This window comes from Antedon bifida, chromosome 3 (assembly GCF_963402885.1).
Source record: "Antedon bifida chromosome 3, ecAntBifi1.1, whole genome shotgun sequence".
Classification (NCBI taxonomy): domain Eukaryota; kingdom Metazoa; phylum Echinodermata; class Crinoidea; order Comatulida; family Antedonidae; genus Antedon; species Antedon bifida.
Window position 1 is genome coordinate 26,009,737 of NC_136228.1, and position 27,220 is coordinate 26,036,956.

The 27,220-nt window shown below is 32.3% G+C and overlaps 2 protein-coding genes across 4 annotated transcripts in view; both read left to right on the forward strand.

Moving 5' to 3' along the window:
- Positions 1–27,220, forward strand: part of LOC144836923 (uncharacterized) — a 287,299-nt gene that overhangs the window by 96,564 nt on the left and 163,515 nt on the right. The gene's annotated exons all lie outside the window — the stretch shown is intronic.
- Positions 1–27,220, forward strand: part of LOC144836856 (uncharacterized) — a 178,317-nt gene that overhangs the window by 60,443 nt on the left and 90,654 nt on the right. For all 3 annotated transcript variants that reach the window (XM_078691745.1, XM_078691746.1, XM_078691748.1), the window contains exon 14: positions 1,214–1,735. In XM_078691745.1, the coding sequence (XP_078547871.1) occupies positions 1,214–1,735 (522 nt within the window). The remainder of the gene's footprint in view (positions 1–1,213; positions 1,736–27,220) is intronic.

Consider the following 27,220-nt stretch of genomic DNA (forward strand, 5'->3'; position numbering starts at 1 on the left):
ACACAACAAGTTAATTTCCCAATGCGATCAGTCAACAACGTCGCATGCCAAAAATTCTCAAAATATTTACAGAAAGCTGAACGTGCATTAGTTAGAGCATTGTAATTATCACGGTTAGATATCACTTTTTCGTAGGATAGAGCTAATTCCAAATGAAATGTGATGTGTAATTGACCAAATTGTAAGAATACAATCATTTTTTTTTATTTACTCATGTAGAATTTCAATAATTAGTAGTGATGTCATTGGGATTATAAAGGTTATGGTTATGTTTAATCCTGAATCTTTTCATGTTATAAAGTGTCTGTGACATTTTGCCTACTGATGAGTGTATATCTTTGACAAGATACCAAAAAAACCTGGCGATTTCAAATGTACGTACCGTATTTAATACATGAATGAATAACTAGACACAGTGATTTATGTAGTCAACTAAAATTATCACCCTGGGAATTACTTTCGAAAGAAATTAGTCAATTAGTGAAAAATATATTCCTTATATTATTTATGTTTTATAAATAATATACCACTAAACACAGTAAAACATTTTGGGTAAAACTGTCACTGTCATAGTCGATTGAAATAGTAAAGTATGTGTAACGATACACCACTACGACGTTTATATTTTTTGTAATTATTAGTTAATACAATTATCGTTCAGAAGCAACTGTCAGTAATAAAGTTTATTTGTATAATTATGTGTTTAAACAGTACCCACACTCACAGTAAGAAATTTGCGCTTCAAATGGCGAAAAAAAAAGGTTTATGTATTTATTGTCAAAGGTTTTAAGAGTATCCCCCGAGGACCCATAAATGTACCTACTTGCGTCGTTATACCAAATGATTATACTGGAAGACTGAGAGATTGGAATGTTCCATTCATCGCCAAGCAATACGTTTGTATAAACATATATAAAATCTATCAAAATAGTATTTTTTAAAGAAAATCGGCTTGTCTTCAACATTATAATGCTGTACTCGAGCTGCTTTAAAACCTATTTTCAGCTATTAAAAACAATTATCATAGGAGATAGGTAATTTTGTGCGGGTATTTTTCAGCATCGACATCCATTAGACAGTGTATACCACAATCGGAAAACACTTTGGGGCAAATCGTTCAACCTAAATTAAATTGTCTGTTTTTAACTTCTAGCAGTGGTAAATATTTTGTTTGAGAAATAATTACCTGAAATAATTTTCTTACAATTTTTAGGGAGTTCAACATCTTCACACAGACATCAAGATTGATGGAGATGCAATGGAGAGTAATAACAATAGGGCTGGATTATTATCTTCCTCCAGTAAAGCCAACAATGGTGACCTTGTCAACAGAACCTGCACTGCAGGTTTCGTTCCCACATTTGAATCAACTAACGAATCTGGTACTCAATCAAATATGCTATCTTCCACAAACTGTTGTGAATGTGATAACATCCCTGCAGCAATGAACCAAACATCACTGACTTTACGTAGCAATCGTAGTTTTCCATACCTCCGAAATGCTGTTTCCTCAGCACCCAGTTCACCGATTAATAAAGTAGTTACTAATTCGCATTCAATGTTAGAACGCCAGCAGTCATCACCTACAGACATGCTTGCAGATGAAAATAATATGAAAAAGGGAAAAAGAAAAACAAGCATATTCAAACGTTTCTCGGGGAAGAATAAAGAAGAAGTGAGTGGGAAAACACCAAAAGAAAAGGCAACTAAAGAAAAGAAACCTGTAAATCATGCAGTAAGTATAGCATTTTTATCATTAAAAAATTTAATCTTCAAATTATTATGGAAGGATACTTCTATAATGTTGCAGCTAGTAATCAGCGCAGTTTGTGCTTTGACCTTTACCATGTACCCATTTGGCCAAACATAAGTAAAGGACACTAGCAATGCAATAGCATTTAGACTCAAACTCCTGATCCCGATCTCCTAATATACTATGAATCTCTGCGCCACAAGCTCTGAATGTTATTGTTTTGAAAAATCGCAAGCATTAGGTTTTTGGTTGCATCATCACAGCCAGCTTGAGAATTTTTTCCATATGCAAGAACATTTTTGTTTTTGTACAAAAAAAGCTGAATATCAAAATGTAACACTCATATACTATGAATGTTTTTGAGTTAAGGGGGATAATATTTTCATGGGCTATAAGATTTTGCAAGTCACAAAATTGTCTATGTTGCAATTGAAAATTGCTATGATTAATTGGTTATCTGGTAATCGTTTTTTAAAAATCATTACACCAAAATGCAGTTTGAGTTTTTGTTTACATCTATCATGCTTGTAATCTCATACATGCGATTAAAAGTATTTATTATAACAATTTGATTGCTTAATTATGCATCACATGTTATTTGGAACACTACACACTACCTAACGAAAAAAGTGATATCTAATGGTGATAATCAAGGCTCTCAAATGCACGTTCAGCTTTCTGTAAACATTTTTCCATGCGACGTTGACTGATTATGTTCGGAAATCATTTTGTCAATGATTCTGTCGACTAGAAGGAAGGTACATAACCATAAAATATACAAAATTAAACAAATTTAATTGTTTTTATTGGGTTAAAAGCAATACAATTTATGTGGGGTGTGAATGCGAGACCCCTGCAGGGAAGGCTAGGTCTATGCTGTACCACCAGGGCTATTAGAGATTCATGTCAGAAGTGCCCATTAGGCCATAAAGCTATAGCTCAAAAGATGCATAGAAAATGGATTTCGTTCTCACCTCTTGAATCTACATTTTGAAAGTTGATATTGTGAAATGAATATGTTACCCACACTATATCAAAAGTTCTCCATGAAATATTCTGACAATTTTGAGCAGTGGCCTCTTAAATGTATCACACTTTTGAGGTCTGGAGTTACTTTTATGGGCCAATATCGTTAAAAGTCCTTGTTCAAATGCATTATCTTTTCTCTGTGAGTAGTCTAGTATATTGTGATTGCTTATCCAAAATTTTAAAATTAAGTATTTTGTATGTGAGAAAAACTGAAAAAAAAACTGAAAAATTACAATTATTTAGTTGTAATTCACGTTTCAAAATTTTTAAGACACAATACCTTCGTAACTAATTGACATACCCTATTTATATTTTTTCCCCAACTATTTGAGAGGGTTGTTAAACAACATATAAAGTTTTACTTGTAAGCTTTAGAGAGTTTTTATTTATGGAAACTGAGATTTTATAGATAATTTTAATTTTTGTTGTCGTTTTTTGAGCAGTTATATCTTGATAAGCAACTAGCACTATGTATTTATATTCATGCAATGAGTATCCTAGTGGGTTAGTGACACACAAGTGAAGTTTCAACGCAAAAACAAATACTACGCAATAATTTGATTGTGTGAACTCGACTCAAAGCACACAAAGACGCTTGCTTTCCTACTATCCTTTTTCAGTTCAACTACCTGAGAGGGTTGATAAACAAATTTGTCAAACCAGCTTGATGATTTTTTTTTATAGGAAGATGCACCAGCTGAGAATTTGCAAATTTTATAGATAATTTTGATGTTTTATTTGTTTTTGAGCAGTAAGCCTACAAGATTTCTTTAAAAGTTACTTTCCATAATAATGATATTTATATTCATGCAATGGGTATTCTAGTGGGTTAGTGACAACCCAGTAAAGTTTCAACACAAACAAAATGCTTATGAAATAACTCTAGCTACGCCATACCAACATAATTAGTAGTCAAGTAGAAAGTTGTCAATTTTCAGGCGCTGCATGACCAAGTACTAACTAATAGTAATAATTACATAGGAACACTGTACTATGTGGAGTATCCTTATTTGAAAACTGATACATGTATGGATACAGTATACATACAATTAAATATTGTTCTGTTAGAAAAAAATGTGATTAACAGAGATTCAGCAACATTTGCAGTAAGTACTGCCTGTGTGAGTTGTGTTGTTTTGGGGATTCCCCATCTGTAACCAGAGCATGATTGGTGAAATACGATCACATGGTACAGTTGATGAGATGTTGCGGATAATTTGAACGTGTAACGTTTGCCCGACCAAATCACTCATGCGGTGTATATTAAAATAATACCAAAATAAAACAGTAATTTCTCAAAATTGACCATCACGATTATGGAGAACTTGTGTTGTTATTTATAAAATTATTATTTTAAATTTGTAAAGAATTTGTAGATCCATGACATCGGAACAAGATGAAATTATTTTACTTAAATTTACTGCTTATAGCCTACATGAGACAGGGAGGGAGAGAGATGCTATGCTAGCTAGGCACATATACACCCAAATCAATACACCCATAGTAGCATACTACTACTGCTATTAAAGTGGAGCTACACTCAGACTTTCTCAGCTTATATTATGTTTAAGTATGTTTAATTGAAAGTGATTACATACAAAAAACAGGAAAGATATGGCAATATTTTCCAAAAACTAATTTCTAAAAAATCGGTCAGAAAATAGTGTTTTTTACTACATTACACTTTTTTAGTAACTTAGGGGTTATTAGTTTACAATACGTCGCAAAACGCGTTACACTTAGCGACTGACGCGTTTTAGTCGCCGGTGAACACGTTGGTGAAATGTCTCCCCTTTGGTAAATTATGTGTTGGAAAATGGCGAATCAATTTTATACCAGGGAGTTGTAAAATAATTTTTACAACTCCCTGTTTATACACACAATTAATACGAATTGTTTAGGCCCAAGTAATATTTCCGATAAAAATGTCAGCATAATTTACATGTAACATCATGATTTGCACTGCACAACAACAGCATAATAATCTTAATCAAATTGCTTATTAATTTTAAGCTAGGCCTAGCTAAATCGTCTGCTCAGCCTAGCTAGCTAGGCTTGAATTCATGTCTAGGTAGGACTGTAGTCATGGGTTCGAAAATGCTTGGTCGTTTCGTCCCATTTATCGTTCCTGGATTTTCTCGCACATTAAGAATTGTGAAACACAAAATTCTCTACAAAACAAGACTGGTATTGCTCAAAATAGTAAAGAATAGTAACAGATGTGGAAGCTTATGTCTGACTGAAAAGCAACTATTCAGGCACCCTATCATGGCCCATGGGTAGGCCGAGATTGGGTGCCATTACAAACTTCACTGCTGTAAGGCTATCAGGCAGCCAGCTAGAGGCCAAGCAGCATCGTTACATACCTAGACTCTAGTAGGCCTAGGCCTAGCTTTATTGAATATATAGCCACGTCTTTCTCAAATCTCGTTAAATTTGACATTTTAGTAATAATCTCATTATCACTTATTACACTGTGAAACATGATAGGGTCACATCCAGAATGTTTTAATATACTTTTCGCCCGTCAAAAATAACATCGCGACAATAACAGATCGCCAGCTGCAGTGTGAAAAATGTCATGAGAAATGTCACGTGATCATACTCCCTAGCAAAGTAAAAAACCCAATTGGACCCAACGGGGGAAAGTGTCTATTTACGCGAAATTGCGCAATGTATACGCAATAACAGTACCAGAAATAAAAAGATCTGGAAAAATTACATATAAAAACATTTTACATTTTTTTTTTAGTGAAGAAATACATTTTTTAGGAATATTCAAATATACCCCCCTTTTGCATGTAAAAGAATAGGAAATTACAAGGTATCCCCCCAAAATGCAAAAATCATACTCATTGAAAAAAATTTCAAAAAAATATGAAGTATGAGGGATGATATTTTTAAAGAATAGTTGAAATGTATAAAAAATAGCAATTTTCTGGGTGGAGCTCCACTTTAATATTATCTAGGTACTGTAAATCTACTAATAGCCCAATAGTTAGTAGTAGTAGGTGTGTCTTTGGCCAGTCTTCATGCAAGGGTGCATAACTAATAAAACAACTATGTCATCTGTTTATGATTTTATGCTGTAGCAAACACAGTATCTCCATCCTCCTCTAGCCTGGGTGCAGAACAGTTAATATACACATTTGTAGGAAAAAAGAATGTCAAAAAAAATCCCCATCCCAGGATCTTGTGCAAAATTGTTTAGGGCACTTTTAAATTTTGGCCTATATAACACACACAAATGCCTATTAACACACACAAATAGGGGATAGGGAAAACCAATTCACTGTTTTTTTTATTTGGAGTTATGTTATGATGTTTAAGATTAGCTGAGGCTTACTTTAATAACTACTTCTCATAGTAGTTGATGAATCGAGTCAATAACGATGATATCATGCCAGAATCCAATATGGCGTCCAATTTGGCGGGAAAAAAAACAATTTTTTGGAAAAATGCATTTTTTTGTCCATACAATGTACAATAGGCTTACTATCTTAAAACAAAACATGAATCCACATGAATGTACATCTACTTACAGTAATTGTCCCCCTCACCCAGTCTTCCCAACATTAGGATGGCGGATCCAAGATTTTGATTTAGGGGGTTTGGGTTGGAGCGGGGAAGAATTTGCGAGGGCTTAAAAATTGTAAAAAATGTAAAACATAGGCCTATGTCCTAATTTTTGGATCTCTCTCTGGATCAGCCTATGATATAATGCAGATTCACCTACCATTCTCAGTAGTCCAGGAGTATTAGACTTTGAGGTAGAAATAAATATGCTAAAGCTGAATTTTTCAGGATAGGTCCCTAATGTTGTCTGAAACAACATACTAAAAGTCCCCGGGTTTCCCCGTTGTGCTTCTACCCGATTGGGCCATTTTTCAAAATGGCGGCCATCTTAAAATTATTTACCATATGTTAACAACCAGTAGGTGTAAGTAAACAATCTTGGTGTCAAAATACTCAGAAGACCCATATTTATATTCACTGTAATGGAAAAGTTTAACAAAAAATGGTCAGAAATGCCTGTTTTGACCTTTGACCCTAAATTTGGATTATCTCAATATCTCATCAACGACTGGCCGTAGAGACGTCAAAGTTGTCCCAAATTATTCAGAATGCCCAACTTTCTATTCACTTTAATGAAAGAAAAATACCAAATTCCTTTAGAAACCTTCTATTTTGACCTTTGAACTATTGACCTAGACATATTTTAATTTTATAGACATCTTGGTGATCGATAGGAGTACACAAGCGAAATTGGTGTCAAAATACTCAGAAGACCCACATTTATATTCACTGTAATGGAAAAGTTTAACAAAAAATGGTCGGAAATGCCTGTTTTGACCTTTGACCATAAATTTGGATTATCTCAATATCTCATCAACGACTGGCCGTAGGGACTTCAAAGTTGTCCCAAATTATTCAGAATGCCCAACTTTCTATTCACTTTAATGAAAGAAAAATACCAAATTCCTTTAGAAACCTTCTATTTTGACCTTTGAACCATTGATCTGGTCATATTTTATACCAAAATTGTATAGAAATCTTGGTGATCGATAGGAATACATAAGGGAATTTGGTGTCAAAATACTCCAAAACACCCATGTTTCTGTTTACTCTTATAGAAATAATGTACTGAATGCGATTGAAAGTGTTTTGACATTTGACCCTAATAATTACATTTTAATGAGAATTAGTCTATTTCGTGCCTAGCTTACCTGTATAAACCGACAATAGCCCGTGCTCTCCAGAGGGAGGGCTTAAATGCAAAAAGTTAAATTTAAGTTGACATAAAGATAGACAGAATCTAACAATTCATCAGTATGGCCATTGCCATGAGAGGTAAAATTCATTCCAAATTGCTCAGATGCTAAACAGACAAACCAAGCCCCAATTTTAAACTATATATATATGATACATTTTACTGTCTGTTTGGGCTTTAGCCTGTTTTCACTTCTTTTATTCATTAGTAACCAAACAAATTTTATTATTTATTTATTATTTAAGGTTAGAAATTAGTCCTCCAAAAAATGCCACGCCTTCTCTATATGGCTAATGTCCATGTTTAAACTTTGGAGCTACACCAATTCTGAAATGTTTCCTCTTCGGCAGTGTCATTTAATATATAGCAGAGACCACTACTGGTTGATTTGACACACACTTAGGCCTATTGGTAAAATTGGTTTTTTTTTTCAATTGAGCTGCACTATTACATTTCTTTGTGTATATAGGTCTGGAGTACATAATTCATCTTATAACATTTTTTAAATTGTCTAAAACTGCACACTGTACATAGTCACCCACCCAACCATTTATCAAGGTCTCAGTCTAAGTCTCATTTTAGGCTCTAGTCATACCTCCGATTCTTATCTGATATGATGCAATTTAATTTTAAAAGAATTATTGCATTTATCTTTAAGATGTGAACATTTTTCTCTGTTTTTTTCCAATCAAAATTCTCTAAAAATCGAAAATACTTCAGGACTATAATTATGATGGTTAATAAAATAAGGGCATGAAAATCTGTTGAAGACCATAACAACTTTACAGTGACAATTTCTTTATAATTCATCTTGATAGATTTGTAAGAGTTTCATATTGTATTTTATTATTTAGGTGATTTGTCAAATGACACATTGTGACCCTTTGATACCTGAAATTATGGCCTCATATCTATATTGATGAATAGTATTATTCGTCCATCGGACATTTTTTTCTGGGCTGTTTCGGATAAATTTGACATCTCATGGCATGATGAATGGTGTGATATGTCCATCATGCTATTTGGGACTTAAATTATTAAATTATAATGTAGTGATTAAAGTCAAAGGTAAAAAAACATGGGTGTTTAGGAATATTTTGACAACAAATTCGCTTATGTATTCCTATCGATCACCAAGATTTCTATATATTTATGATATAAAATACTGTATTGGCCAGATCAATAGTTCAAATGGCAAAATAGGTGGTTTCTAAAGGCTTTTAGCATTTTTCTTTAACTACAGTGAATAGAGAGTTGGGCACTCTTCTTAATTTAGGACAATTTTGAAGTCTCTACGGCCAGCAGTTGATGCGGTATTGAGATAACCCAAATTTAGGGTCAAAGTTATAAATTTTTAAACCAATTTCGTATCCTATCGATCACCAAGATGTCTATAAAAATAAATATGCCTACGTCAATAGTTCAAAGGTCAAAATAGAAGGTTTCTAAAGGTTTTTAGTATTTTTCTTTCATTAAAGTAAATAGAAAGTTGGGCATTCTGAATAATTTGGGACAACTTTGAAGTCTCTACGGCCAGTCGTTGATGAGATATTGAGATAATCCAAATTTAGGGTCAAAGTTCAAAACATGCATTTCCGGTCATTTTTTTAAAAACTTTTCCATTATAGTGAATATAAATATGGGTCTTCTGAGTATTTTGACACCAATTTCGCTTATGCACTCCTATCGATCACCAAGATGTCTATAAAATTAAAATATGCTTAGGTCAATAGTTGAAAGGTCAGAATAGAAGGTTTCTAAAGGAATTTAGTGTTTTTCTTTCATTAGAGTGAATAGAAAGTTGGGCATCCTGAATAATTTGGGACAATTTTGAACTCTCTACGGCCAGTCGTTGATAAGATATTGAGATAATCCAAATTGATGGTCAAAGGTCAAAACAGGCATTTCCGGTCATTTTTTTAAAAACTTCTCCATTACAGTGAATATAAATATTGGTCTTCTGAGTATTTTGACACCAAAATTGTTTACTTACACCTACTGGTTGTCAAAATATGGTAAATAATTGTTAAGATGGCCGCCATTTTGAAAAATGGCCCAATCAGGTTGAAGCACAACGGGGAAACCCGGGGACTTTTGGTATGTTGTTCCAGACAACATTGGGGACCTATCCTGAAAAATTCAGCTTTAGCATATTTATTTCTACCTTTGGCCCTTTTTTTGTCTAATACTCCTGGACTACAGAGGGAACCAGAAAATTTCATGGGTGTTGTTTCTTGCTATCCACCTCAAAATAGACAGAAAATTACCGACCAGGGTGTTAAGCTTCTGGAAAGGATCAGTACAGTATATTAAGAGACATCACTTTTAATAATTATTCCTTGCACAAAACCAGAGATTGTCCAAACATTGACCTAAATCCTATAGTGATTTACCCGGCATTTACTCATAATTGCCGTATGTACAAGACCAAGTCACTAAGTTATTTCTTTGTTCAACTGCTCTTCATTAAATCTATATATATAGGTATTTGTGTGTGTTAATAGGCATTTGTGTGTGTTATATAGGCCAAAATTTAAAAACACTAAAAAAATTTGCCCAAGACCCTGGGATAAGGATTTTTTTTCTGACATTCTATATGGTATACTCTATCAGAAAAACCCAAAACAAATTTTACTTTTTCCTTTTACTGCACCCAGACTACTCCCTAACAGTCCTGTTGTGTAATTTCCCTATTAAAGTATTATGTGGAGCAAAGAGGACTAATTTCACTGTTGCAGTCCTTCTTGGTACAACTACAGACAAATCAAAAACCATGGGTAAACTGACCAAAGACTATGGCATGGTTTACTGTCGATGATGACACATCCAATGTCCCAATGAATAGTATTGATTTCAATGGCTTCTTTGGTGCTTCTGGAATGCCAAGAAGGAACAGTAGCAATCAGTTTAGCATATTTCCAATTCACTTTATAGTGTTTGCAAAAAGTATAGATGATTTGTTTGACAGTCTCGTCCAGTTTCCCCTATGTATACCTTTCCACATCCACATGGATACACTAGTACACACCAGGTTGATTGTGTTTAGATGCTTTGTCCTTTGTGTTTGAAGTGACTGACAACTTGTTAAGTACACTATGAAATACTTTTATGTTGGTGTGCTGTAGTTTCCAAATATCATACAGACTTTCTAAACTCTGCAGGATCATCGTTGCTGGTTTATGATATCTTTTATTGTATTAGTTACAACTTACATCCCTAAATTGATAATCGATTATTCACTGTTGCATGTTTCTCTCTTTTAGACATCCAGCGAAGCCGTTTGACTCATAAAAAAAACAACCTCCTTTTTTGTCAGTTTAGGGTTGGACAGGCTTGGCCAACACAATAATTTTTTTGCCCTTAACATGGAAATCTCCCGCTTGTCTATATACGACTATTCATTTTTTGCTTTATTCAAATGTATTGCTTTATTAGGCTGCAGTGCTTTATTTAGTATTGCTTTTATGTCTGACTATATTCTTTATCCCACTATTGCTTTATTAAGCTGCAGTGCTTTATTAGGCTGCAGTGCTTTATTCTGTACTGTTTTATATCTGACTGTATTGTTTTTTTCTTTATCTAGAGGATATTTTTTGGTTTAAACAAAATATCAAATGGAAATTGTATTTTTATCGGGAGGCAGATAAATAAATATCAGATACTGTACTATTCTCTACCAAGTTTCAACTTTTTTTTTTCTTGAATTAGAGGTACTCGTAGATACATGATAAGTAGCTATTATGTCTCATAATCTACCAATATGGAGGTCTTCTTATTATAAATGAAATCAATATCTGTCAGTGAAACCTTGACATTTGAATATGACCTTTATTATTAAACTTGATTGGTGTACTCCATTGCTAATGAAAAACGAAAAAAACAATAACGTTAATACATGCATGCTTCAATTTCACATTAACTTTTTTTGAACGATCCTTGATTACTACACATTTACCTATTAAGTGTAGGTAAAATTGTTCCTATCATTTTTATTTAATGCCTTTTTCAGGTGTGATTAAATGGTGACAAAATTAAATTATAACTATATTTGAACTTATCACTTTGACAAGTTAGTTATTCGCACGACAAACGCCATGTGCATGTACATTAGAAAATGTGCACAGAAAAAGATTATGACCTGAAGAAAATAAAATAATGTTAGTGTGCTCTCTATTTTGTGTCTAAGTATAATAGTATACTCAGTACTGTATACATACTACATACAGTGTAGCATAGGTGAAATTACCCGCCTTTTATTCTAATTTTTAACATGATGACTTCATTATGAATGAAATGAAACACAAAGTTAGCAATTTCGGAAGAAAATTATCTCAGCAAAAGCATTAACATGGTAGAATATAGATGTGTGCTCTATTAAATGTAATGACCTACAGTATGACGCAAAAGATGAAAATCCAATATTTGAAATTTAATTTTATCACAACAAACTTTTAAATGAATATATCTACATTTCAGCAACTTCCATAATAAGTAATAATAATGACTATCACTTTAAATCCAGAAGAGATAGAAATATTCTGTACTGATGAAATTAAGTGACTACAGTTGAAATCAATTTTTTTGACCTTATGACATCATCAAAATTTGTAATTCGTGCAAAAGATAATTGATTGACCAATACAATATTAAAATCTGGGGGAACTGGAATACGATTAGGCAAGATGCGCTCTATTAAATTTGATGAGCTATGACGAAAGAGACAAAAATCATATGATGACACTCTTTTTTTTTTTTGTACTGTGTATTGTGATATTTTGTATATTTTGTAAGATTATTTTAATCCAGACCTTTTTATTTGAATTGCCCCGTGTGGGATGATTAAAGAATTTTGAATTGAATTGAATCCAAGAGGTAAAAATTGTGCATGGATTCATACCTACAAGTTAACTGCTTGCATATTAAATTGGGGTCACCATTGATCCTGAGGAGCTATAACATTCAAAATAGGCATGATTTTGACAATTTTCAACATGTTCGTATGATGTGATTTAAAGTTGAAATGGTCTCAATTTTTTAAAATTAATATGAAAGGCTGGAAAAAAGTTATTCAAGAAAAAAAGATCTTTTTCATTCTTCGTGTGCACCGTACGCGTAAACAAGTTTGTATGTGGCAGAATTTTTGACATGCATAAAATGTTATGAATCATGTAAAAAGTTGATTAGAAATTTTGCACATTTTAGAATTTTAAATGTGTGTGCGCACATAGCTTTTTGTGAAATATTCCACAGAAAATTGACCCTTGATATGAATTAAACTTTCACCAAGTATTAATAAAAAATCACTTCTGGTTTTTAATCTATGATCAATCATTAAAATTCGTAAGTGCACAACTTCATATAAATGTTGATAAGTTGACAAACATTCATTAACAAACAAACATAAAGCTGATTATTACTAATTATTTCTTTTTTACAAGAAGACACAATTTTATAAGCAATTTCTGGAGTATATGACAAACACTTTTAAATGGCATTTGATGCATTTTATCTCTATGTGCAATTCAGTCTTTGAAAATAAAGTCACTATATTGTATAGGATGTGATATCCACAAATTTCAGGTGGAATGGGAATTTTTTCCTCCCCCCACCCCCACAATTTAAATAGTCAACTTTCATGTCATCACTAGTATCAGCAATCAAATCCATATTGTTAACCACTGATTTGGTGAAATTGTTCACAGCAGATTTTTATTGCTTTTATACATACAGGTATCTAAACTATCTTTGCTTTTTTTACAAGATGACACAATTTTATAAGCAATTTCTGGAGTATATGACAAACACTTTTAAATGGCATTTGATACATTTTATCTCTGTGAAATTCAGTCTTTGAAAATAAGGTCACTATATTGTATAGGATGTGATATCCAAAAATTTCAGGTGGAATGGGAATTTTTTCCTCCCCCCACCCCCACAATTTAAATAGTCAACTTTCATGTCATCACTAGTTTCAGCAATCAAATCCATATTGTTAACCACTGATTTGGTGAAATTGTTCACAGCAGATTTTTATTGCTTTTATACATACAGGTATCTAGGTCTATTCCTCGACATACTTCACTTCCAATAATCTACCGTTCTTGTTAATGTGAATAAACCTATTTACAGTCTCTCCCATTAATTTGTTTTCATAGCAAATTGTAGTGCAAATCGAAAGTAGGTTGAACTTTTTTCTTTAAAAATATATAATTAATTTCTCTACATCAAAATGATAATGTAACATCATAGTTTAACAGTGTGGCGTGTTCAATCAATCCATCAATCAATCATCGACATTTTTATTCCATAATCAATATAAAAACATATACAAATACAATACAAATAATATGATAATGGAATGGGATACAAAATAAGCACAAGTGCTTTAAACATGTAACCCTATCAAAAAAGAACAAACATAGTTATAGGTAGTCAGCCAGTCAATATGACTATTAAAAACAATTATATTAGAAGTATAAACTTATTTGTTATCATTTTGAATATGCAGGGATGAAGAACATTAAAAATAGAACTTTATTAAAAATTTGTTGTTTTTTTTAATTTTAAAACTATTCGTAACTAATTCATAAAAACTCTATGGTTGAAATTGTTTTGAATGTGTCATTTATTGAATGTTATATTATATTGGAAAAAAATATATCGTAATTTAAGGTTATTTTAAAGATTTTAATTTGCCATGGCTAATGTATACGTCATCTAAATCAACTACCGTAGGAGCAGGGAATGAAAGACGTTTTTGCATGATATGCTAGGTGTACTAATGAAACAAGGTCACCCCAGACAAGCTAAATCATACTCAATCATACATTGTTATGAAATCAGACTGAAAAAACTTCTATAAGGCACACTCTGAGAATAACAGCCGGCACAATCTCTAGGGTAGGCAATTGCGGGCCCGGGCCAGCACTTAAAAAGCCTTGGGCTGGCACCTTACTGTATATAGTGTAAACGCACAAGGTCATAAGTGAACATTTGGGATCCTATAGTTTGAAACAGAACACAGCGCTAAGACTACAGAGAATCGAGGAGTAATGTGAAGGGAAGAGAGGCCGGGTTCATCTAGCCTAATTTATTATAGAGGGCCAGGCTAATTTCTTCTTCATATTTAAATTTGTGAAGATGAACAATTACCTTCTACTATTCTTTAGTAAACAAAACACAACATTAGTATACTGTTGTTTCGATCCGTAACTTTCTTAATAATAATTACATTAGCTTGCATGAGAGATGGATTGGATTTAGAATGTTTTAGGCTGGAGCATGCATTCTCGAGAAAGGATGAGACGTAAATGTAGTGCAAAAAAAAGCAAAAATCATCTTTTTGGAGAAAAAAAGTTTAAACACAATAGTGGGAGCTCTAAGCAGTGGTGGCGCCAGGGGGAGGGGCTACGGGGAGCTGTAGTCCCCTCATCGGGAGCCTAGCCCAAGTCCCAACCATGGTAGGGCTGGTTCAGGAGACATATATTTTGTTTTATGTTTCGAAGTATAATAAGTCCAATTTCTGCTGGGACCTGGTCTCTATTTTTCAAAATGTGCTCCATTCCAACCATGGTGGGCTGGTCCTGTAGACCTATAATTCTTTTACATATTTCAATGTAAACTGCATTTGCATCTTTTTATTGTTATTTATATATTTTAATAATTAATTGTATTTTAAAAAATGTAAATGAAGGAAAATGTGGATTTCAATGTAAACTACAGTATATCAATTTATGGTACCTGCTTTTAACAATGTATCATATAAATAAATTAGTGAAAAAACAATATGTTTAAAAATAATATTTAAATGTATACACATGTATAAATATTTATTGTTATACTTACAACAGAGCATAATAAAAGACATCAACATTTTCCGATCATATGTTAACGTACGCGCATGTTTAAAAAAAATTAATTTCGGTAAAATAATAAAAATGATCACCTATAATTCATCAAAGTGACAAATTAAATTCTAGTTGGTGATTTCTTTTGTAAATATTTAATGCCATAGACATTTCCATTTTTTTAACTGATTATTATAATAATGGAAAGTTTGCATGGCGAATAAAGACTAGTAAAAGTTTGCAATACACCATCTACCAACAGTTTTTGCATTTAATTTTGTTTTGTGGTCAATCTCATCCTTACATTTATACAGTAGGAGTGTAAATTCTTTAACAATAACAGTTTATTAATATTGATAATGTTGTTAAGCATGGGTATCCACTACGTTAAAACAGGTGAGTGAGTCTTCAGAATGTTTTAAATTCTTTCAGTAGCATTGACTCACATTGATCTTGATATTTAGTTTAAATGTTCTTCATTCATTCATTTCATTTCTTCATTTGGCAATTGCCCAGTTGGAAATTAAAGTGCAATTTCTGTAATCAATAGATTAAACAATAAACACTTTTCAACTTTTTATCCGTAATAAAAATATAAAATATGATATCCCTAAAAGTCAAAAAAAATTTTACTAACTACAGTATGGTCTGTTACGAAAAAATAACTGTCATCTATGGTTTTTTAATTATAATATAAAAAAATGTACTCTAAATATCATTTGCTTCAAAAATTCTTTACCTATAGGTTAGTTTAAGCCGGTTTTCCTGTCAATCGTTGAGTTGCGTTGAGTTTAAAATAACGATGATCGTGATGGACCACTAATATTTGTATGTGATCGTTCATAGTTTCTTAGTTCCCTCGAGCATTGCTGGGACATGCAGATGTGAAGTATTACAAAATCAAGGCCGGCCATGCGCAGCCAGGCTCACATGAAAATTAAAAAAGTTACGGGTTTTGATGCTTCAACCCAGCTTAGAACATGCTTTCGTTGATATCTTAATCTAGGCTTACACTAAAGACAAACATTAAATTTAATTTGTTTAATATTATAATTTAATTTGACTTAGTGTACAAAAAAGGTGAAAAACATCGCCGCGTTGTAAAAATTGTCAGTGCGTACCTATTTTTTTTCACAAACTGCAATGACGTAATTTGTGGATCATTTGATTGGTCAGTTTTAATGATCATAACGATCGTAATCGTTGAAGTTGAACTCGATTTGCAGATTTGAACGATTTTTAACTTTGATTTTCCTGTTAAATGTTAACGATTTTAAGCTCAAACGCAACTTAGCGCAACTCAACTCAACTTAACTATCGACAGAAAGTAGCAGCGGTAACGAGCCATACTGTAGTAGTTTTCCTTCATGCTCAACTCTATCGCTGCTGTAGAAAATGACACCTGTATGGCCTGCAACAATATGACATGATTGTCACTGTCGTTACTGCTACCACTACCATTGTCATTACCACCATCACAAATTACAGCCACCATTTTCATTAATTTAACATAGTCTTAACTAGTTGACGGTCATATTAGAACATTCAAGCTAAAATCATCATTATATTGGCCTCTTATACTATCAGACAGTTCATTTATAATTTATATATGCTTTTATGCAAACATTTAGCCTTTACTGAGTTTTACTCTTACACCAACATGAACCATTTGTGTGCAACCCAATTAAATTAAGTGGAAATTATTTTGAAGCTTACAATAACCCTTACACTTTTTTGATTTAGTAATAATCTAAATTCAGTATGTAAAGAAATAGTTTACCAAAATATGCAAATTAGCTGACATTATTTCTTGACAGGTTTGGAAATTAGTGCCACTGACCAATCACAGGCGATTATTTAGACAGCTTTGATGAAGGTTATAATTATCTGAATATAGAAATAGGCAGGCATCAACACTAACGAATAACATTTAGAGTTATTATGAGTTCATTAGACTAATACACTTACTGAGGGTTGTTTGGAATAGGATATTTGTATCCAGGTAAGATCTAGTCTAGTCTCAGTTTGCGTCTGGTGCTAATTAAAGGAGAATTTTTGGACGTTCATTTATTGCCATAGTTATGTGTGACATAAAAAATTCATTTTGTTTTTGTAGTATTATCTACAGTGGCCCATAAGTTCAATATAATATAATTTTACTCATGACAATCAATTTGGTTGACAGTATTATCGGTTTGGTTCAAGCTACACAACAAACGGAAGAAACTTTCCTCTCATCTAGTGTTATGATTTGCAGACATTATGGTATAAAGACATACACCAGTGTCATTATTGTTACAGTTGTGGAACAGGACTGTAAGTTGGTCTAGTGATTGTTAAATATAAATTGTATCTTATCCTACCTAGTCTAAGGAAAGAGATAAAATGGAATGTGTGATCTACAAACCATAGTTCCTCGGGTATAATCCAACCCCTTGTACATGAAATTTGTCCAAATGTGGTAGGTAGCAATTTCCTACTATCTAATAATAACCTCTGAAGCCATATTATGTTGTGTAACTGATACTTAAACAGCCTTCAAATAGAACTTTAGTTGGCCAGGCCATCTTGGCCATACCCGTGCTGCATTACAGCTAAAAATTATTGCAATGTAACCCACGTCCAGCTTCGTGGTTACGAGGTATTGTTTTTGATCGCGATCCTACGAACTGCATTGTTTTTTTTTATCGCGATCCTACGAGAGACATTGTTTTGCCACTCGTCTATTGTAATGTGTTATAAACAACATTGTTATCAATGAGTCTAGCGATTAATGTTTAAAAAAAACAATGAAGTACCACGCACCCTATGCCTTTGAGTTTGTACAGAGTACCTATCTAGCATAATATAAAAATATAAACTTTCCCGAGAGAACGAGAGAACAGTTGATGCGAGCCACTTAGGTAGTACATTGTTTTTCTCTTTTTATCATAAATAATCTTAGAACACACATTTAAGACAAGAAATTACCTGGTTTAATATTTTTAAACTTATATTTATATACATTATTTTTACAAAACATCAAAAATTGCAGGTGATCATTTTTATAATTTTACTGACATTAAATTTTTAAAAAACATTAACATACGAACGCAAACATGTTCATCCTATGACCTGATGCCCAATATAGTATGCTCATATTCTTGAGTTGTGCCTATTATGTGTCATATAAAATATACATTATACTGTATATATATATATATCTATATACAATGTAGCATAGGTGAAATTATGTTCAAATTTTTTGGTATGATGACATTATTTAAAAAACTTGAAGATGACAATTTCGGAAAATAATGAATATTTGAGCAAATAAATATAAGATTTGGAAGAAAATTTGGCAAGTAGAATCGCGGTGCGCACTCTTTGAAATCTGTGTAACTTTGACTAAAGAAATTCTAAAACTACTTTTTAACTTCAACTGGCCATATGATAACGTCACAACATCCGATAGGCTTAAGTTTTATATGAATTCATATCTACATTTCATCAGCCTTTATAATAAGTTATAATCATCAAAGTCACATTTAATTCCGAAGAGCTTTAAGATTCAAATATGTGCTGTATGTGAAATTGCACGACCTACGTTATTTAAGTTTGTATGCGTGATTGCGTCATCAAAATGAAAATGGTGGCAATTCATGAGAAAGATAATTAATTAATTGAGAAAGCACATATTAAAATTTGAGAAAAAAATTGGGTCCAAATAAACAAGATGCGCTCTGTTGAATGTGATAATCTATGATGAAAGAAAAAAAACCCCCTAATTTTTAAATTCAGGTGGCCATTTGATGATGTCACAACATTTTGTACATCAAATGTGTACATGATTTCATATCTAAAACTCAATGGCTTTCAGAAAAAAGCGTATAAATGACGTTATGAGTGACCATGCTGAAAGCTTATTAGGATTAAGTTAGAATATTCCAAAGATATTGTGAACTTTTAGTGATCATTAATATTTAACTTGTTGGGATAATTGTGTACAATTGTGAATCTGTACAGAGAGAAATAAAGAATAAGAAGAATAAAGATTTCATACAATAACAATAGGTGATCATTTTATTCTAAATGATCACCTAATTATATTATTAATTGTGTATTGGTGCTTTTGTGTTTAAAAAAATCTTATTGTAGCAAGAATTTACAGCCATTTCTCTCGTTTTACAATTTGTGTAGATGTTTGTAACATTCCATTTTAGTAACTATTGATGTCTTTCATTAATTGCATTTTAATAGAGCATAATAATGTGAATGTAAAATATTCACTACTTTAGTTTAAGTGATTTAGCTCCCAGCTGTTCAGGTAATTACATGACTTTTTTTATACTTGACCAAGGTTAAAGAGAAAAATTTTAATCAACAAAGCTGATTTCATATTGTTTAAAAGGGATTTCAATTTTGCTTAATTGATTGATACATAGAACTACATTTGTTTTAATGCCACCTACTTAATAATACCATTTTAGGTTTATGGATTGTTTTTGATGTATGTTGACAGTAAGTACACTTTGTTTTCACCAGTTAATTTTTGATTTACTGTAAAGCTCAACATTTTCGCGCCCCTAAATTTTTGCGATTTTACATTTTCAACTATTTCGCGACCTTTCATTTTCTTGTGTAATTTGTTGATGAATGTATTTCGCCTCTGTGATGAATGTCCAACAACAATTGAATAGAGTCAGTAAAATTACAGAATATGTGATTGCAAATTTAGGGATGTAAATAAATGTTTTGGCTACACAGTGGGTGAGGCACGTGTTTAATAGGCTCTTAGATAGTGAACACCCCCATAATTAATGTACTCTACCAAATTAGTGTTTGTTTCAAACGAACACGGTCAATGTGGCAATCCAAACTTTTTAATATTTTATTAGGAAGAAGACAACTAAAGCTAGATTTGAACTCGTCACTATGGACGAGTTAGGTTATCCGCTGAGCAAACGCCACATGCACGTCATATGTTAGAATATTGCGCACAGAAAAACGATTATTCCATTGTGACCTGAAGAAAATAAAATGTTAGTGTGCCCTCTATTTTGTGTCTAAGTATATACTGTATACATACTACATACAGGGCAGCATAGGTGAAAATAATTGGACCCGCCTTTTATTCCAATTTTTAACATGATGACGTCATCAAAATGAAACACGTAGATAGCAATTTTGGAAGGAAATTATCTGAGTAACAACATATCAACGTGTTGAAGAAATGTGGATACGTAGAATATGGAAGCGAGCTCTGTTAAATATCATGAACTATGACGCAAAATATGAAAATACGACTTTTATAATTGAACTGGCCATATGATGATGTCACAACATCCGATGCGCAAAATTTGTACATGAATTCGCATCTACAATTCAACAGCTTCCAGAAAACGTTTTAATCTTTGAAAATTTGTGTAATACAAAACCTATATAGAATAAATTACTTTGATAGAGAATCGTTGGCCCAAAATGTTGTTTAAAAAAATGTTAATATTATATCAGAAAACCTCAATGATATTGCATTCAAAATACCAATTTGTGTCAAAAATATATTAGAAGAATGTAGCAAAAACAAAAACACAGAATGAGCATCTCATAATAAAACAGCAATTAGAGATATTTCAATTTCCAATTGGAATAATGAAGGTAAAACTAAACCCTCAATTCAAGATTACATGGAAATTAAAATTAAGCCGTTTTTGGAAAAATATTTATTAGACAGTAATGATTTCGAAGGCGCAGCCCTAAAATTAAAATTACGGTCCAATACACTTCCGCTTAATTTAATACGCGACCCGAATGGAACGAATTCGTGCAGCGATGTGAACGTGCTGTTCAAAAAACGTAACACGGACCGAATTTTTCTCCGGGGTTGATGTGAACTTAACTTAAATCTACCCTCTCCTGCTAGGGTTATTAACCCCACTGGCAAGATGTAACAGCTGCCTAACACTAATCCGCAGCCTAGTTCAGACATAAAAATTGTACTGTGCGCCACTTACATAACGCTACCTTAACGCTGTGAGTCTGAACATCTGTACCCAATAGAGTATTTGACTCTAGTAATAAAACACAGGAGTGATGTCCTTAATGTTAGTGAAGTACTGTAGGACATTTTCTTAGTCTTTCTTAGTGTAATGAATTGAAGATGCTTACTAATTTGTGTTACTAAAGTGTAAACTAAAGTGTTATTCCATGTCGACCAATATAAGGTATGTGTATCCATATTTTTTGATAGTTTAAACATTTTTATCTGTAATTCGTCTAGGAGAGTCCTTAAAATATTTATCAAAAGTTGTGTTAGCAATCCGGAAAGCCATTGAATTTATGATTATTATTAATCTCTCTGTCGACAGATACCAGGAGTACATAACAGTGATTTCTTGGGTGTTATATAATATTCTGTTCTCAGTCATAATGATACAAGAGGTGATCCCATTGATACACCATCAATTTGTTTAGTAATCATAATTTAATACAAGAAAATACAGTTTTAGTGCAAGTATCTCTAATTAGTAAATAATGCATATAACCTTATTGATTTTATTTATTTATTTATTCTGTAGCATTATTTTGTCTGTCAATTATCTTGAGATCAATTTCATCTAGCTATGTCAATTTTTCGGAGTATATTCCTTATGGCCAGGAATCGATGTGATTATCTTTTCACGGTGTGCAATAAAAAATGATGTGGTCTACACGCGATTAACGAAATCACGTTTGTAATCATTTTCACAAGCATGTATCATAATTAAACCAAATCATAAATTTTGGGTCATATTTCATCATATGGAAATACAATTATGTGCGTAGCGCATATAACGCATGCGTTCCCGTGCTTAAAATTTTCAAACTGTCAACATTTATTTTTTATGAAGTTAGAGTACGTTTCAGACAATTTTAAGCATTTAAATTGCCTTGAGGGTGCAGATTTTTGCACATGCACTGCACGTTAAACGTTGATACGCACTCTTTTTGCCCAATTTATGTTTTTCAACCTTTCTTTAGTAATTTCATCAGATTTTATTCACTTTTAAACTTGAAACCATGTTATACGTCAATAGTGATTAACAAAATAACATACTACTAACATAACAAAATGGTGAAAATATGCTAAATTTTAAAATTGATATAGGGGGTAGACCGGAAACCCCTATTTTGCATTTCATTTTCTTAAAGTGTATGTATATATGTAGGATTTATTATGAAATTAAGAGAAAAAAAAGTTGAATATGTCATCATAAATTGCATATTAAATAAAAAAAATTTCGACAATCAAACTATGACATTTTCTTGGACCGAAATAACAAACTTAACATTAACCTTCTTTAAAATATTGATATAATATTTATATTATTCATTGCGATATGTAATAATCTATCTGCACCAAAGTGGTTACTGCATAGTAAATACACGGAGGAATCTTTCTCCAACTTTTAGTCAGTTGTGTATGGTCTGTGCTCGCGTCTATAGCATTCATACTATGACCGGAAGTCTGATATTACCGTCGTTCGAGCTGGGGTACCCTTTATCCATTAGTCTATATTAGCAAATTTGTAAGAAAAATGTGTTTTTGTACCAATTTCTTTGCAAATGCCGAATTCTTCGACCATTTCCCTGCTAGCAAAATTTGATCGAGCATGCAATATATAACAATATATAACAATTAAGAGCGCAATGAGCAGCAGGTCATCGTCGATCGAGCATGCAATTGGCGACCATGCTGTACTGTACATAAATTCTGAATGAAATTGAACAGGGTTCAATTTAGACTGAACCCTGGTTACCGACAATGGCGTATCCCCATACTTTGGTTTGGGTTCAGTTTCTACCGTATGATCAGATTAACAAAATAAAGCGCTTTTAAATCCAGGATATTATAATATAAATTTTACTTATATACGAAAATATGTATTTGTTAGACTCTCACAATGACGTGCCATATACACATATCCATTTCTAGAACATATATGCACTTAATTTATCATGGTGCCCGTCCATTACTGCTAGTAACCTATAGTGACAAATTAAATCTAGTAATAGTAGCGTATATAGAGTAGTAGTGATATATATTTATTATAAACTCTGTCTAGAATATGTCTTTGAAAGCGGAATGTTAGTGAACAAAGACTGGACGTCAAATGACACAAAACGGTATCCTTGATCATACAAGTCAGTGGGTATACTTCTTATCCTATCAATTGCATCAAACGAGTCTTTTCAATTAGGACATAATTTATTGCCGGTTAGTGAATTCAATAGACGTGTCAAATAATGTGCTACAGTGTAGAACCTGTTATATCAATTTTGCAATGAATGGATTGATTGGCACGTGCTGGCCTAGTGGAAGTTGGTCGCATGGTATTATACTCTTCAGTGTTTATACATATGTTTTGGTATTTTTTTTAATTAAAACAACAATTTACTTATAAATCAATTCATGTTCAGTAGAAAAATAAATATAACATTAAAAAGAAAAGCTCAATGATAAAATATGAAGATCATATGATACAATCTTTTCAAAAAGAATACATTTATAGTATTATGTACCAAAACTCAGAATAACAAAAAAAATATTATCAATATTGTTATCGATATCACCATTTAATTGTTGTTCATATACATTCATCACCATCAATAAACATTTATATGCAGCAATTATAAAAACAAATTTGAATACCGTATTGTTTCTAATAAACACAGCGCCCCTAATAAACGCCCCCCTCTGAGATTTTTCTCCATTGAAATGAGTGCTCAATATAAATGCATGTGTATCCAGTCCATATAGCTTTAAATTAGGGAAAATATTTATTTCACAATGATGTACCCACCTAGCGATTTTTTAAAAGCGCCTTATACTCTACCTTTTATTATCGACCAAACTAGGCTGATTGTAAGCTAGGCTATACACAGCAGTATCGTTTCTGCTTTGTTTACTTCCACGTGTCGCGGGAAATATTGCTGCTTCTGCACACAATACGCTCGAAGAATCCTGCTCGACTCGACCACCCCGTACATCTAGAAAATGTTGGTAAACAAAGCTTGTTAAATTTCTTCGGTACATTCCTATCTAACGTAGTTACATTGTATACATCCGTTATAAACCCTCCACAAATTTAATTTCCCGGCAAAGTTGTTAAATTGACTTTTAAATCTGATATAATTTTACGATAAATTAAACCAACTGCGAATTAAATTGTCCGACAGTTACACCTCCTAGTTGATGCCCACCATCCATCGCGTACGTCGTACACAAGGTGCAATGTTTTCCGAAAATGGTATAGTCCGTTGTGGGGATAATTTCCACTAATATATTACAGTAGAGCAATTACGATAAACATGTGCACGGACCATTGCGATAATATCGGATAATTTATTTCCCTCGACAGAAAATGGCCTAGAGATAGCTTGCACATTAACTTGTTGTTCAACAAATAACAAACTTATTAACTGTTTTAAAGCAGCTTGTTTAGGTAATTTTGGGTGTTAAAATTCACCTCCAATAAACGCCCCCTTTTGAAAAAAATGCAATGCCCCCGGGGCGTTTATTAGAAGCAGTACGGTAGCTGCTAGATTGTCAAATGTAAATGATTAACATATTTCAAACATTATTGAACTGAGAACAAGTAGGCCATTTTTCTAAAAAGTTTTTGTAAGATGAAATGTCATGAAGCTATTCCTCCATTGTAGGCATATATTAAAAGTCTTCTCTTGTTTAACAATAATCAATAGTGTATTTATTAATAATAATAATCATTTTTTTCCTTAATTCAATTATAAAAACATTAAAACATTAAACTAAATCTCATTAAAAAACAATAAATGATGTTATTTGTATGAAACTGTTTTAACATAAACAAAATAATAATTTTGAAATTTATTTTTATTCTTTTTTTTTTTTCAAAAGTAGTGATCATTGTGAATTATTCTTTTCCTGTGTAATTTCAAGGTAGATACATTTTAGAAGCTTTACTGAAGCGTGTACTTTTAACATGTATATTAAACAAGCAAAGGTATTTGGTTCTAATTTGAGAAGAATCTATTATCTCTGAAACCTACATCTTTGATCGATTCCTCACAAATACTGTGTGTGATCACAGTTGATTCCACTAAGAACATTTCTCCGCCTTCACTGATGTCGGTGATAAGTAAAACGTTTTTTAATTGGATATGACATGGTAATTGTTATTATAGGGAGATTTTTAAAATTTCGCTGTGTTCTGAATACAGTAATTAATAGTGAAAGATTGTTGATTACAGTTGTTGATTCAGTCATTGCAACAATTTGTCGTATATCTGTTAATCTGTCGATTTCAAGCTTTTTGACATTTTTTGTTTGACAGCTTCTACAGCATAACAGTGGTGGTTTTTATCTAGGTGTTTGTTAGATACCCTTCACTTTGTGTAATGTTTGTGGTCTTTGTATCAATTTTGTATTGTTGATCACAATTTTTTTTTCAAAGAATTCAAAATTTAGAGATGGATTATCAACCTGGAAAGCATCTTGTAAGTTTAATATTTTAGTTTTATTTGCTCAGTATTAATATAACAAGCATTTAGATATTATTCATGCCAAGAAGAAAGTGTATCAATCTTTGTGGTGCGTGCATACAGCTCACAGTACTTTTTCAAGGATAAAAATCCATTTCCTCTAGGTCTGCCTATCAAGGAAAAGGTTCTTTAACAGATGAATTATATTTTTATGTTAACAGCCAAAATGCATTGCAACTCAAATAATGGGATCAGTGTGTGTTTATAGTTGGGAAAACCATTAATATTGAACCTAACAACTTTCACCTCCAAGGTTAATCATTTAAATAATTATATCAGGGGTGGATCCAGAAATTTTAGCATTGGTTCACTACTCTGCTCTACATACCACCCTAAAGCCTTCTCTACACTATCAAAAAATTGTGATGTGCTAATATATGGACATGATGATGTCATATCACTACCATATTTGGGTATATCACTACCATATTTGGGCACATCACACTTTTTTTTGTCAAACTAGTTTGATAGTGTAGACTTCCTCCTTTGTACCTTGGTATATACAATCATGAAACATCACTCTTTGGGTGTAGCATTTTATTATTGTTTTTGGTTCCATTAAAATTGGTAATTTATTTACACACTATTTAACAAGTTATTTGATGTATGCGTGTTGTTTACTGCTATCAATTTTTCAATTTTCATATATAAATAAAGAACAACATGTCCACCTCCTCATGTTTTTGATTTGTTTTGATAAACTCAGAGGATATTCCTAAAAGCAGTTGTTATGCCTAAAAGTTAAACTAATAGTGATACACTCAGTTTAGCATAGAAGTGTGTGGGTTGATTAAATCTCTATATAAGCTGGTGTTGATATTTAATTGCCCAAATGTAGTTCATGCCAATAGACCTTTAGTGAATTGGATTTGTTGAACCACTTAGTTTCTTGCTGTAAACATCTTCACAATTCATTTTGATTGAAGCAACAGAATAAATTTTCAATTTTCGTTTCAGATTACTTAAATTTTCAGTATCACCGGATAGTTTAGAATTCGTTGTGTGCCTGTCAATTTATAATAATACAAATATAGACAAAATGTTATGATTTGGTATAGAAAAATATTTAACAATTTGGAAGGATAGAGTTTTGCAGTAAAAACATTAGTATCCAATAGATAAAACTAAACAATTTATGTTGCAATTGCTATTCAGTTGATTACATTTTGATGTAGCCTTTTAAACCTGTTTGGCCTTTAAATCTGGTTAGAGAAATAACTGAGAGCATTTATTAGCTTGATATAAGTTATATCCCTCTGTGCCTTTGGTGATAATACA